Below are 13,373 nucleotides of genomic sequence, written 5' to 3' on the forward strand. Positions count from 1 at the left end.
AGCTACAGGATTTCTTGAGCTAAAGACCCTGTGACATATGTATTTTCTTAATCATACAAATGTTCAAATAAACATTAACAAATTCTAATAAATTTAAATGTACTGTTCAGCCCTCAAGACTGTTAGGAGCTTAGAATGCTCTTAATGGTTCCATCTGTACATGTGTTCGTGTATAAGAACACACACAAAAACTGTGCATTTGAAGTCTGGCTCAAGGTGGATACCATAGGAAGTCTTTGATGGTATATTCATGAGTGACATTCGTATTTAATTAATGATAAAAAAACAGCCTCTAGCTAGTGAGCACAAAATAAAATGATGACATGGGAATGAGTTAATTCAGACATTAATAGCCCCAATACTTGGCAGAGCTAGGTGATGAGAGAGTATAGTACAGCAGGAGAAAAACAGTCCATCTCAATGCTGGGATATATCCACAAAAACATGCGGAATAAAATAATTTCATTATCTGTAGATGGTTTTCTTAGCTCCTCCTTCATCTCCCTCAACATTTCTGTTTCTTATTTCCATACTGGATGACAAGCATTTTCATTTATGGTTATTAAGACACTGAGATTTCCTTGGTTATTGTTATAATTCACAAAGTATTTTTTGTCTTTCTTCCCCCCAAATGGAAATCAGACAACAATGGTTTTCAGACACCCAAATATCCGGGCTCTAGAGAAAGGATATCTAAGAAGAATATTAATTCATTTAAATCCATCTTTGCAAGATGAATTGCTGTAGTCATTATGAAATAAATCCTTTTTAAAAAAACATACAGTGCTGTGTTAGTTTCGGCTATACAACACCATGATTCAACGGTTCCATACATGACTCAGTGCTCATCATGGTAAGTGTACTCTTAATCTCCTTCACCTGTTTCACCCATCCCCCCACGCCCTCCCCTCTGGTAAACATCAGTTTATTCTCTTATCATTTCTATAGTTAAAGAGTCTGTTTCTTGGTTTGCCCATCCCCTCTCTTTTCCTTTGCTCTTTTGAAATCATAAGATACTTGCCTTTCTCTGACTTATTTCACTTAGCGTTATACTCCCTAGCTCCATCCATGTTGTTGCAAATGGTAAGATTTCATTCCTTTTTCATGGCTGAATAGCATCGATAGATAGATAGATAGACAGATTGATTGATCGATCACATTTTCTTTATCAACAGACACTTGGGCTGCTTCCATAATCTGGCTATTATAAATAATGCTGCTATAAATGTAGGGATATACACATTCCTCTGAGTTAGTGTTTTTGTATTTTGGGGGGTAAATATCCAGTAGTGCAATTACTGGACTATAGAGTATTTGTAACTTTCTGAAGAACCTCCATGCTGTTTCTTGTATCTTTGTTTATCTTTTACTGTCATACTTGTCATACATTATGTTCCATCCCTTTTAATGTAAATATATCTCAGTATTTTCCTAATATATATATATATATATATATGAAATGATTTGTGCTTCTCTGCCTCTAAATCACAGAATTGTAGGTCTTGAATGGCTTTTAAAAAAGAATATGCCTTTTTTAAATTAAAAAAATATATAAAGCATGTGCTTTTTTTAAAATTGAAAAATACATAAACAAAGCATGTGCCTCAAGAATTTATAATTTCTTAATCTTTTTAATCCTCTCTTTGTGAAAGTCAAGTAAGTGCTAAGAGGCTGGGATTAGGCTTATGGAAACTTCCAAGTAATATGCCTCTTCAAATAATTGAGAAAGAAATACCTCTTAAGATTTTACATTATAGACTTTTTTAATACTAAGATTTTAACACAAAACAATTAAATATCCTAGCTTTTGACCTGGAGCACACAACCAAGGTTTAGTTATTATTACAACTGATTCAGGATCTCACTGAGGATCTATCATATGAGATCTAGACGACTAACCCAGATGCCATGTTAACAACCCAAGTTTTCATAATATAGCAATCAGAAATTTGGCTCTGAATTTTCTCCAAACCCATGTAAGCGTAAATCTCGAATTTCCTTTCTAAATTAGACACCGCGTTAAATTGCTTTGACCTGTTTACAAAGCACGTGAAGAGTTCACTTTGATAGACACTAAGGCAAGAACACATTTTCTGCTACGAAATGAAGGTTTCTCAAACAACAGACTTTCATTTCAAAATAAGAGAAAACAGGTCACAGTCCCAAAATTTCAAAAAGCCCAAAGGCTTTGGGGTGTCTGGGTGGCTCAGTGGATTAAGCCTCTGCCTTCAGCCCAGGTCATGATCTCAGGGTCCTGGGATGGAGCCCTACATCGGGCTCTCTGCTTAGCAGGGAGCCTGTTTCCCTTCCTCTCTCTGCCTGCCTCTCTGCCTACTTGTGATCGATCTCTCTCTCTCTCTCTCTCTCTCTCTGTCAAATAAATAAATAAATAAATAAGCCCAAAGGCCAAAACCCCATATCAGTTTTTACAGTACTGACTTCTCTAAGAAGTTAACTTCTCTAAATATTTTAGTGTGAATGATCAACTACGTAGGGGAAGTTCTTTGACTCCATAAACAATAAGTAAAATGATCTGTTTTAGCTGTATTATTGCCACTTAGAGAGGACCACATTTACTGCTCTGTCCCAGTGTGAAATATATAGGAGTATTTCCCAATACTTCTTCCTCCCCCACACCTTTTTTTTTCCCCTCAAAATAAATTTATTGATCCTCACTTCTCCTCAATTTACCTGGGAAGCTAATGCCTATTTGGACCGAAAAACACACATAAAAGTCTACCTAGACAATTGTCCCAAACTTTAAACTAGGATGTTTAAGTAAAGTGCCTTTTGAATATGGTCATCACACTTACTGAATTTAAATATTTAAATTTTGCTTAAATTTGAATATTTAAATTTTACTTAGATTTAAATATTTGAATTTTAATTCAATTTAAATATTTAAATCTTACTCAAATTTAGAAATTTCAATTTGATTTAAATTTGGAAACTTAAATCAAATTTAATTTAAATTTGGAAATTTAAGTTTAGGAACAAATATTCTCTTCTGGCATTTGAGTTTCTGATTTTACCCTTTTTCTGATTTTCCCAAATGGGCGCTGTTGTCTCTGTGTATGACAATTACTCTTAATGACTGACCTTTTTAATGAGGTGCTCTTCTACACAGCTGTTTCTCAGCATGTTGATATACTTGCATAGCTATAGGAGACGATTATATTCAAGCTATACTGCAGTCATTCATCATACCCTAAACTGAGACCCTTCCACTGTGTTAGTGGTGGTCCTTCTGCTTTGTGATTTTACATGATAGCAACAAAAACAATCACTAAGAAGTGTGGGGTATAATGGGTCACCTGGGTGGCTCAGTCGTTAAATGTCTGCCTTTGGCTCAGGTCATGATCCCAGGGTCCTGGGATCGAGCCTGGCATCGGGCACCCCCCTTGGTAGGAAGCCTGCTTCTTCCTCTCCCACTCCCCCTGCTTGTGTTCCCTCATTGTGTCTCTCTCTGTCAAATAAAACCTTGAAAAAAAAAAAGGTTTTGGATATAATTCTAGAGAAACACATAAAGGAAAAGACAATTATTAAAAGCATGTAAGAAACCCATAAAAAGAAGGATCCGTAAGTGAGACTCCCATGAAAGTGTCCCCATGACACCTGTTCAGTTGATCATTTTTGTAAAAAAGAACTGAAGCTTCTTGCTTGGGCAGAACCTGTTTTGATACTGCAGAAATTTAGAAAACCCTATCTTACCTATTTCTGCCATCAGCGGAACCCTCAATAGAAGACCAAGGACACCCAGACCCTGACGCAGAGGAGGCAAAGCAAAGATGGTAATACAGCCCAGAGCGGGCTCAATGCTTACCTGGCTCGGGCCTCAGGAGGGAGTGGCGGGTCACCAGCAGAGTGGCTCGGGGAGGCCGGTGGCCGAGGCGAGGAGAGGGACACGCTGTGCATTTGCTTTGGGGACCTTGGCACTTCACTGAAGGCACAGTCTCGCCCAGGGAACGGGAAGGATGAGGAACTCTCAACCGTGGGGGCCAGGTCACGGGCCTGCCCGGTGGTGCTAGGCTCCTGACCCCGTCTTTGGTTTTCCACGTTGAGCAGCACCTCGGTGTCCGAAAGCCCATCGCCCCCGGAGAGAGCATAGTCCTTGGAGTACAGAGAGCATGAATCTTTGCCTGGCTCGGCCTGTCTGTCACCTTTCCCTCCCCTCTTGTCAGCAGCATCGGCGTCCTTCCTGGACTTGGTGTATCGGGACGGCGATTCCGAGTCCGCTTCGGAATCCAGCGCTATCCCGTATTTCTCGGCCAGCTGCCGTCTCCTTTCCGCTTTGTACCGTGCGATTCTCTCCGCTTTGGACTCCAGAGCCTGGGTGTCCATGAGACCTGAACCACAGGAGGGGTCAGCATGGATGCCCGAGGTTTCGGTGCAAAGTTTGGAACGGGTCTGTTTCTCCACCGAGGAATCCGAAGTATCCTCCTCTTCATTGGACCGGCCTGCAAGGGACCACACGGGGGACACGAACAGAGTTCAAGAACAGAGGCGCACTGACTGCACTCTTTTCTGTGCACAGAAGTGAATTTTTCCAACTGCAGCCACATGCTTGGTACAGAAAATGTCTAACATTGAAAAGATAGGAAGGTAAAACTCCGAATCACCAATAATCATTAATACATAATAATGAATAATAAGTTGATGATTTGCCAAACATTTCTATATATTCCTTCTAGTCTTTTATAAAATTGATTTCTTTTCTCCCATATAAAATAATTTATGTTTTGGGGCACCTGGGTGGCTCAGTGGGTTAAGCCGCTGCCTTCGGCTCAGGTCATGATCTCAGGGTCCTGGGATCGAGTCCCGCATCGGGCTCTCTGCTCAGCGGGGAGCCTGCTTCCTCCTCTCTCTCTCTGCCTGCCTCTCTGCCTACTTGTGATCTCTCTCTGTCAAATAAATAAATAAAATCTTTAAAAAAAATTTATGTTTTATATACCACTGATGTACTGTATAAAACATTTTCTTATATTTGGAAGTCTTTTTTTGAAGACATTCTTTAAAGCTTTGTAATATTCTATTCAACAGGCATTCCATAGCTAATTTAACCCTTCTTATATTCCTGGGCATTTGCATTGTTGCCAATATTTTTTTCATTGTTTCTAACTTTTAATCAGTCTGATTGACTACTATCACAACAGATAATGGTTAATTGCTTTATCAAAAAGTGTATCATTTTAAGAGACTTGCTAGACTGTCAAGTTGATTTCTATAAAGTTTGCGTCAATTTATACTTGAACCTGCAAGATATGTTTGCTTGCAAACATTAAATGTTCATTTAAAAAATTTCCTTTGATTACTAGAAAGAGAGAATTTCTGCATTTTTCAATTATTAGCATTTGTATTACTTTTTTCTTTTCTGGAATATCTGATGAAGCTTATTTAAGCTCTATATACTATTAGTTCATAGTGTCACTTTTATTGGTTTGCATGCATTTTTTTTTTCTGAGACCGTGAACCTTAATCTCATTCATGAATACTTCAAACTTGTTTAATATTCTGTGACATCCACATGGAAGATTTTCTTTGGTGTCAATTGACCTGGTCATTTGTGATTTCTCAAGCTGTTTCTGTGTCCTTTCCCATTCAATGTGCATGAAATATTCACCTGTTTTCATGTTTTTAATTATTTTCTTAAAGTTAATCATGTGATTAATTGGGACTTATTTTTGTGTTTCGTGTAAGTGAGAAGAGGTCTATGACCCCTTCCCTACTGCACAATAACCTATTTTCCCAGTACTATTTTATTAAACAGTCTTCCCTTTTCATGAATATGTGATGCTTAAATTATAATACATAGATTCACATTTTACATACATGAGGGTTTATTTCTGGCTACAAATTTTGATACTCTATTCTTGATTCTCAAGTAATTTTTAAAAATCTTACTTCTCTAGCTTTCTGGCCATAGAAGATCAGGAACTCTAGGTAAGTGACATGATCACATCACAAAGTGAGATCAACAGCCCTAAGGAAGAAACCAGAAAACACTGGCCATAAAAAGCAGCAGCAGGGAGCTGCAGAGCCAGGGACGGTTTGAGAAGAACAGCCCTGTATGGGTCATCCACTTCCAAGCCCAAGTTGAATATTTCATATTCCTAACGTTGACAGTTACCAAAAAAAGTTAAGTCACATTTGAAATATGGTTTAATATGAAATACACATGCAATACATTTAAAATGACATGTAAATTATTTACATTAAAATAATTTAAGTAGAATGTTTGTTGCATTAACACATAGACTAAGAACCCTAACCACTCAAAGGTCCAGGTTCATTTTAAATTGCTCCCTGCTGCGAGCGACCAGGCTCTGTGCTGGGCACCTGGGTATTCTATTTAAAGGAGTCGCATTCAGTCCTCTAAGAACTCTTACTGAAAAGAGGACAGCAGGTCCTGTGCCAGCACCCTGAGAGGGCCAGGAGGGAGATATTGTTCCTGCCCTCTAGGGGTCCCAGGCGGGGAGGAGGAGTGAAATGATGTCATCAATTTCCCAACAGTGTGCCAAGAGGAACCATTTCTTCCTGCTATGATCCCAGAGAACCACACCTGTGAGATGGGGCAGAGTTGACATACATGTCATTGCAGTGTTTCACAAATAACGTGTATTTAATAAGTAAGTACACCTCCACAATTCACTTTTGTGGACTATCTCATTTTCCTTCCAATGCCACTGGGTACAGAAGGCAGCATGAACCATCTCCGGCAGTCTGCATGATGGCAGGCCACCAGACAAGCACGCTCACCGGTGTGGGCGCTGGCCGGGTCTGTGGCGCGCATGTATCTGGGCGTGTCTTCCTCCAGCAGGCGATGAGTCACTAAGCCCGTGCAGCTCTGCAGCAGGATGGGCTGAGTGTCCGTTTCGATTCCTTCGAGGCGCCGGGCAATTCTTTCTTTTCTGTGCAGGGCACCAAAGACAGGCCTCGTGAGCCATGGAAAGCGGTTCTCAGGGAAAGTGAATACTGCTTCACCAAGTTCTTCTACTTTGTAACGAGGTGCATTCAATTTCTTACCTTTTCATTTCTAAAAATTCTTTCCTCTTTGGTTCAAAGATTTTTCTTAATTCTGCAACTAAAATAAAACAGAAGAATAAAAAGATACTTCAGTGTTCAGTATCATGCATTCATTCATGAGACATGTATCTATTGAACTTCTATATTATCGAACTTATATGTTAATATTGAACTTACATATTACATATTATTGAACATATGTATATAACTTATGTTATAGAACGTTCAATTACATATATTCTTGAACTTATGTTTCTGTTCTTAGATCCCGTGCAGTGTTTTCCTGGAGACTGTCTTCTAGTGTGAAAGGGCAGATGCCACAAGGGATGACACACACACACACACACACACACATATCACAGGCTGAGCTAAGAAGTAATACCATGAGTTCGGTTTCATCTAGGGGAGTCAGAGAAGGCCTGAACATCAAGATCTCTCCAGCAAGCAGATATCTCACTATCTGTCTTTGATTCTTACTACGTTCAACAAAGTATTCCGAGTTTTTCCACTATGGCAAACTTCTAATGTTGGCAGAAGCAGAGACCAGTACTAGAGCCCCCACATGCCCATCAACAAGCCACAACCCCCATGTTTCCCCACACTCCTATTTCACCCTATCATTGAACCTGTAAAAATCTGTGACTAGCTGATCGTGTTTCCAGCCATCCCTAATGGAGCTTTATGGACATTTACCGCGGTTTAGGTTAACACAGTTCTAAGCATCCCCTTACCGGCTTTCGCTGCCGGGAAATGTTAACATTTGTTTCCCTGCTCTAATTTGGGTGGATAGATAAACTAACAACCCTAATTCTCCTGGTAACACCGGATGGATGGACAAATGTCTGGCTGACACTGGGAGGGTCTCATGTGATACTGATGCCAAATAACTGTTTCTTTGGAGAAATGGCCCAATTTGGTGGAGAATAAAGGTCTCTCTTCTCACCCACCTCCTCAACCACGTGATTTCACAAAGGCTCATCTGAGTGGCTCCTGTTGGGGACCCGGGAATACCAGGCAGAATTGTCACTAACAGCCCTGGGGGTCCAAGGAACTTTGAAAGGTTGAGTCAAAGAAGAAACTCAATGGAGGCATACAAGAATGCTGGAATATTTTTAATTTTTTTTTTTAAGATTTATTTGTTTATTTGAGAGAGAAAGAGAGAGAACACAAGCAGGGGGAGCAGTAGGCAGAGGCAAAGAAGCAGGCTCCCCACCCAGCAGGGAGCCTGATGAGGGACTTGATCCCAGGACCCTGGGATCATGACCTACGCTGAAGGCTGATGCTTAACTGAGCCACCCAGGTGTCCCTTTTTCAATTTTCTTTTTTATTTTAAAGTAAATTCTACATCTTGGGCCACCTGGGTGACTCAGTTAGCTAAGAGTCCCACTCTTGACTATGGCTTAGGTCATGATCTCAGGGTTGTAAGATCCGGCCCTAGGTCAAGCTCCACACTAGACAGAGAACCTGCTTAAGATTCTCCCTCTCTCTCTGCCCTTCCTCTCCCCAACTCTCTAAAATAATAACAATAAAATAAAGTGAACTCTGTGTCCAACGTGGGGCTCAAACTCGTGGCCTTGAGATCGAGGGTCACATGCTCTTCTGACTAAGCCAGCCAGGTGCCCCTCAATTCTGGAATTCAACTTCCAACTGCTTTCATTTCTATTTTTTTTTTTATTATTTTTTTTTCTAAAGATTTTATTTATTTATTTGACAGAGCGAGATCACAAGCAGGTAGAGAGGCAGGCAGAGAGAGAGGAGGAAGCAGGCTCCCTGCTGAGCAGAGAGCCCGATGTGGGCCTCGATCCCAGGACCCTGAGATCATGACCTGAGCCGAAGGCAGCGGCTTAACCCACTGAGCCACCCAGGCGCCCTTATTTTATTTTTTTAAAGCTGTCATATTTAGTAATGAATCAGAACCACACACACATAAATACATACACACACACTCCCCTTTTATATTGCCCTTTGACCATCTTTGGAGACACAAACCTTGTTTTTATTTATTTTTAAATGATAGCTGCCCTACAATTTTAGTTTGACTTCTGTTGAGATAGTTACACACAACTAATGAATCACTGAACACTACACCGAATCGAATTAAAAAAAAAAAAGATAGTTGGCTTTAAAAAAGTCTCTCCCTCAGGTGGCTTTCCCAGGAACCAGAGTAGCTGGAGGCAGAGGTATACTTGCTCTGTACTGTCAATTACAGCTCTGCTTGGAAGACAAGGGTGTAATGGTAATGGTGCATCTGCCATGTTACCTTTCGAGGAAGCTTGACTAATACTAGCTTCCCAGTTAATCAAATTAGCTCCAGCAAGAGTATGGCGATAAAACTTTAATGACTGGTAGTGCATATTTTGAAAATATTTCCAAGAATGAGATAAACCAAAGTGTATCAATTAACTATTTAAACCCCAAGAAGAGCAAGGGGCCATATTTTTCCCTAAGAGTGTGCCAGAAGCTACTGGAACCAAATTCCAAGTGCTCTGAAAGGTAGGGTGCTTGGGATGGGGAGTTCCGGCCCCACGCTGGGTGTAGAGATTACTTTAAAATTAAATAAATAAATGTACCAGCAAGTTTATTCATTCTTAGTGGAGACCCACAATGAATCTTTCAGGGGGGAAAAAAAATCCCTTAAACAAACAAATTACCTCTCAGTCAATTCTTTGTAACTAATCTATTTTTCAGTTACCAAGATTTGCTTCATTCCTATAGACATGAGATTACAGGGGAAAAAAAATGATGTGGAAGACAAAAGAAGTCACAGAGAAGCTTCCTTTCCCAAGTCTATAATTTAAAAGTAAAATTAGGAAAACAAACATGCAATATAATTACTTTAGTATCTCTAGTCCATGGGAAAACACTTCCGTTGTATAAAAGAGAATAGTTTTATTTGAATTGCTGATGTGTGCATATTTTTTTGGACCTTTCCAGGAAAAAAAACAAAACCAACAACCTCTTCTGGGCTCTTGCAGTCCTCCTTCGGCCCTTTGGTTGGAAGTTTTGGTCAGGTTTATCATAAAGCATAAAAGGGGCTGATACTAAGAAATCACAGAAGTCATCCCAGCTGTGGAAATCTATGTTGCCCTCCATTCTTTCAGTCATAAAGCACTACCACAGTTATGGTCTGGAAGATAGTGCTGAATACAATTAATTGGTTACTGTTCATGATCTACCAAAAGCGGTCTTGTCTTACTATGATTATGTAATTTCAGACTTACAGAAAAATCGACACATGCTTCATAATGTGTTTACAGTTTACTACATTTATTTTTATCCTTTTCCATAGGCATATTTACATGTGTTATGTGTGTATACACATGCATGAATGTACACATATGTGCATACAATTTTTTAAAGACTTATTTATTTTAGAGAAAGTATGAGGGTACGAGTGTGGGGGCGGGGCTGGAGGGAGATAGAGAGAGAGAATCCCAATCAGGCTCCACACCCTGTGCAGAGCTGGCCATGGGGCTCCATCCCATGACTCTGAGATCATGACCCGAGCCAAATCCAAGCGTCAGATGCTCAACCGACTGAGCTACCCAGGCCCACCTACATATTAATTTTTCTGAACTATTCAAGAGTAAGTGGCAGCACGATATCCCTTTATCTCTAAATTTATCAGTGTATATTTCCTAAAAACAGGAAATAAGAATGTTTTTTTAATTGGATAAAGCTGAGACGCCTGGGTGGCTCCGTTAAAAGCAGCTGTCTTCAGCTCGGGTCGTGATTCCGGGGTGCTGGGATCGAGCTCTGCATGGGGCTCCTTGCTCAGTGGGGAGCCTGCTTCTCCCTCTCCTTCTGCCACTCCCCCTGCTCGTGCTGTCAAATAAATAAATAAAACATTTTAAAAAAATAAAACAAAATTGGATTAAGCAGCTATAATTCAGCTGATTGTATACTGTGGTATAATGCATACCACTCATAAATGGTTCAGGTAACAGTAATAGCAATCATTGTATAATACAGATCGAAATAGGTGCTATTGATCTAACTTCCATTGTAATGAATTTTTTACTTCGCCTTCAAGTACATTAAAACTGTGACATATACTAAATTATTCCTCATTGCACCTGCTATCTTAGCCTGCTGCCCTCCTCTGAGTAATTCCAAACAGTGCTTCTGTGCCAACAAAGATTCTATTAATCTATTTCTTTAGACAGTCATTTTCTGAGTCAGGTAACTGAAAGGCAATTGACATCAGGGCTATCATACTTTACAAAGTTCTTTAACGGGGCGCCTGGGTGGCTCAGTGGATTAAGCCGCTGCCTTCGGCTCAGGTCATGATCTCAGTGTCCTGGGATCGAGCCCTGCATCGGGCTCTTTGCTTGGCAGGAGCCTGCTTCTCTCTCTCTCTCTCTCTGCCTGACTCTCCGCCTGCTTGTAATCTCTCTCTCTCTGTCAAATAAATAAATAAAATCTTTAAAAAAAAAAAAAAAGATTTCAAAGTTCTTTAACTTGCCTAACATGCTTTATCATAATATATAATGCCAATACCCAGCATAATGTGGTCAACTGGGTAGTTTTCTTGGGCAACACTGTTTCTTTAATTAGCCCTGAGAAACAGGCTTTCTGGTAAAATTATTGTTGAATTCAGGCATCCAAACCCAAGTACAGTAGAATCTTCCAAAGAAATATAAGTGGCAGAGGACTGCCAAGAACACCTCCCTCCCACCCTGCACTTGACAAGCTAAGAGCACAGCCCAGACCCAGAAAGTCCTGAAAAGGGATCGGACTTCCTGCACTTTAATTTTCACACTTGGATGGCAGCCACTAATACAAAGACAAGCAGCTTATAAAATCAGAGATTACAAAACTAGAGGACTAAGGGGGGGCGGTGAGGGCTGAGAAGTGTGGGATTTCTTTTTGGGGATAAGGACAGTGTTCCAAAGCGGACTATGGTGATGGGTGCACAGCTCTATGGATATGCTAAAAGCCACTGACCTGTATACTTTGGATGGATGGATTATAGATTGCTTGAATTATATTTCAAGAAAGCTATTAAGAAAGTAGATTAATATATTTGGTCCATTTCATAATGCATAAGTGGAAAACTATTTTAATATCATCATCTTCACAGAGGTAAAGATTTTTAACCCTTGGATAACTTGCTTGTGATACACAGTTAAAGGAAGCCCTCTTAGAGAAAAAGTCAATGATCATTTTAATGCTCAATTTAACAAAAGCAAGAATTCCTCACTAAATGACCAGAAACTTCTATAAATGTATAAACAGACATAAAACACTATGCCATGAAAATGGTTGTAATCAACTCCGACTTTCACCATTATATCGCCAAGAGCTGACAGAATCATTAAAATATTTAAGATGGAGAAGTGAGATTAGAGGTCATACGTGGGTCTTTTCAAATTCGGGTCTTTCCCGAATTCATAAAGTACAGAATGTAAAATAAGACTCTGCAGAATTTACATGAAATTCAGGAGGGGAGGGGTTCGGATACTTTTTAAGCACGTTTTAAAGATCTTGTGAATTTAGAAACAAAAATCTCATTAATACATGGTATTATCTCTGATTTGTGAAAAAGTACATTTTCATCACCAACTATGATACATTTTTTCTTTTCTTTTTTTTTTTTTTTTACGATTTTATTTATTTATTTGAGAGAGAGAGAGGGACAAGCAGGGGAAGAAGCAGAGGGAGAAGGAGAAGCCGGCTCCCTGCTGAGCGGGGAGCCCAAGATGGGTCTTGATCCCAGGACCCCAGGATCATGACCTGAGCCAAAGGCACGCTTAATTGGCTGAGCCACCCAGGTGCCCCTATGATACATTTTCTAATGAAACTGGTAAATCAACTTAAGTTGTTCTTAAATTTTGGCACATATGGAGTTACAAGCTGTTGAACCTGAAAGGAACCTTGCATCTCATATACCGTTTCTAATTTTTCTGACCCTAATATTTCATGTGCTGTTGCTCATCAAGGAAAGGACCACGGCAGACAAAGAGGATGAGTGAAACAGCTTTTGCTACAGAACTTTGCCCAATCAGTCCAATCTTCTAGTTCCTGCTCAGATCAATCTGTTCACCCTTGAACTTTGCTTGGACCATCTTCCCAGATTGTAAGCTTGGCTCAGATTCACCAGAGCTGCTTTGTCTTTCACAAAGAGTCTAAAAAATCGGAAGGCCCTTTCCATGTCATGCCATCCAGGTGGGAACCCGCAGCATGTCTCCTTCCCATGGAAGCCCATGACCTTCCTTGGACAGCCAATGGGAGTGAATGAGATGGCAATGCAGCCCAACAGGTCCCATGAACTATCAGAACGGTCTCTCTCCTATGACATCTCATCTACTTCTGTGTAATTCAACACAGTATTCTCACCCGGGGCCTCC

General features: G+C 40.1%; 1 protein-coding gene across 10 annotated transcripts in view; it reads right to left on the bottom strand.

Moving 5' to 3' along the window:
* The window catches only part of SVIL (supervillin), a 122,630-nt gene that overhangs the window by 78,403 nt on the left and 30,854 nt on the right, over positions 1-13,373 (bottom strand). For 5 of the 10 annotated variants that reach the window (XM_044227666.1, XM_044227667.1, XM_044227661.1 and 2 more), the window contains exons 4-6: positions 7,024-7,081; positions 6,757-6,908; positions 3,824-4,457 (exon numbers count right to left, since the gene is read on the bottom strand). In XM_044227666.1, coding sequence (XP_044083601.1) covers positions 3,824-4,457; positions 6,757-6,908; positions 7,024-7,031 — 794 coding nt within the window. In that variant the 5' untranslated portion in view covers positions 7,032-7,081. Of the gene's footprint in view, positions 1-3,823; positions 4,458-6,756; positions 6,909-7,023; positions 7,082-13,373 lie in introns of those variants that run through there. The other 5 variants (XM_044227670.1, XM_044227669.1, XM_044227665.1 and 2 more) reach the window with 1 other exon arrangement.

This window comes from Neovison vison, chromosome 12 (assembly GCF_020171115.1).
Source record: "Neovison vison isolate M4711 chromosome 12, ASM_NN_V1, whole genome shotgun sequence".
In the NCBI taxonomy this organism is placed as follows: Eukaryota; Metazoa; Chordata; class Mammalia; order Carnivora; family Mustelidae; genus Neogale; species Neogale vison.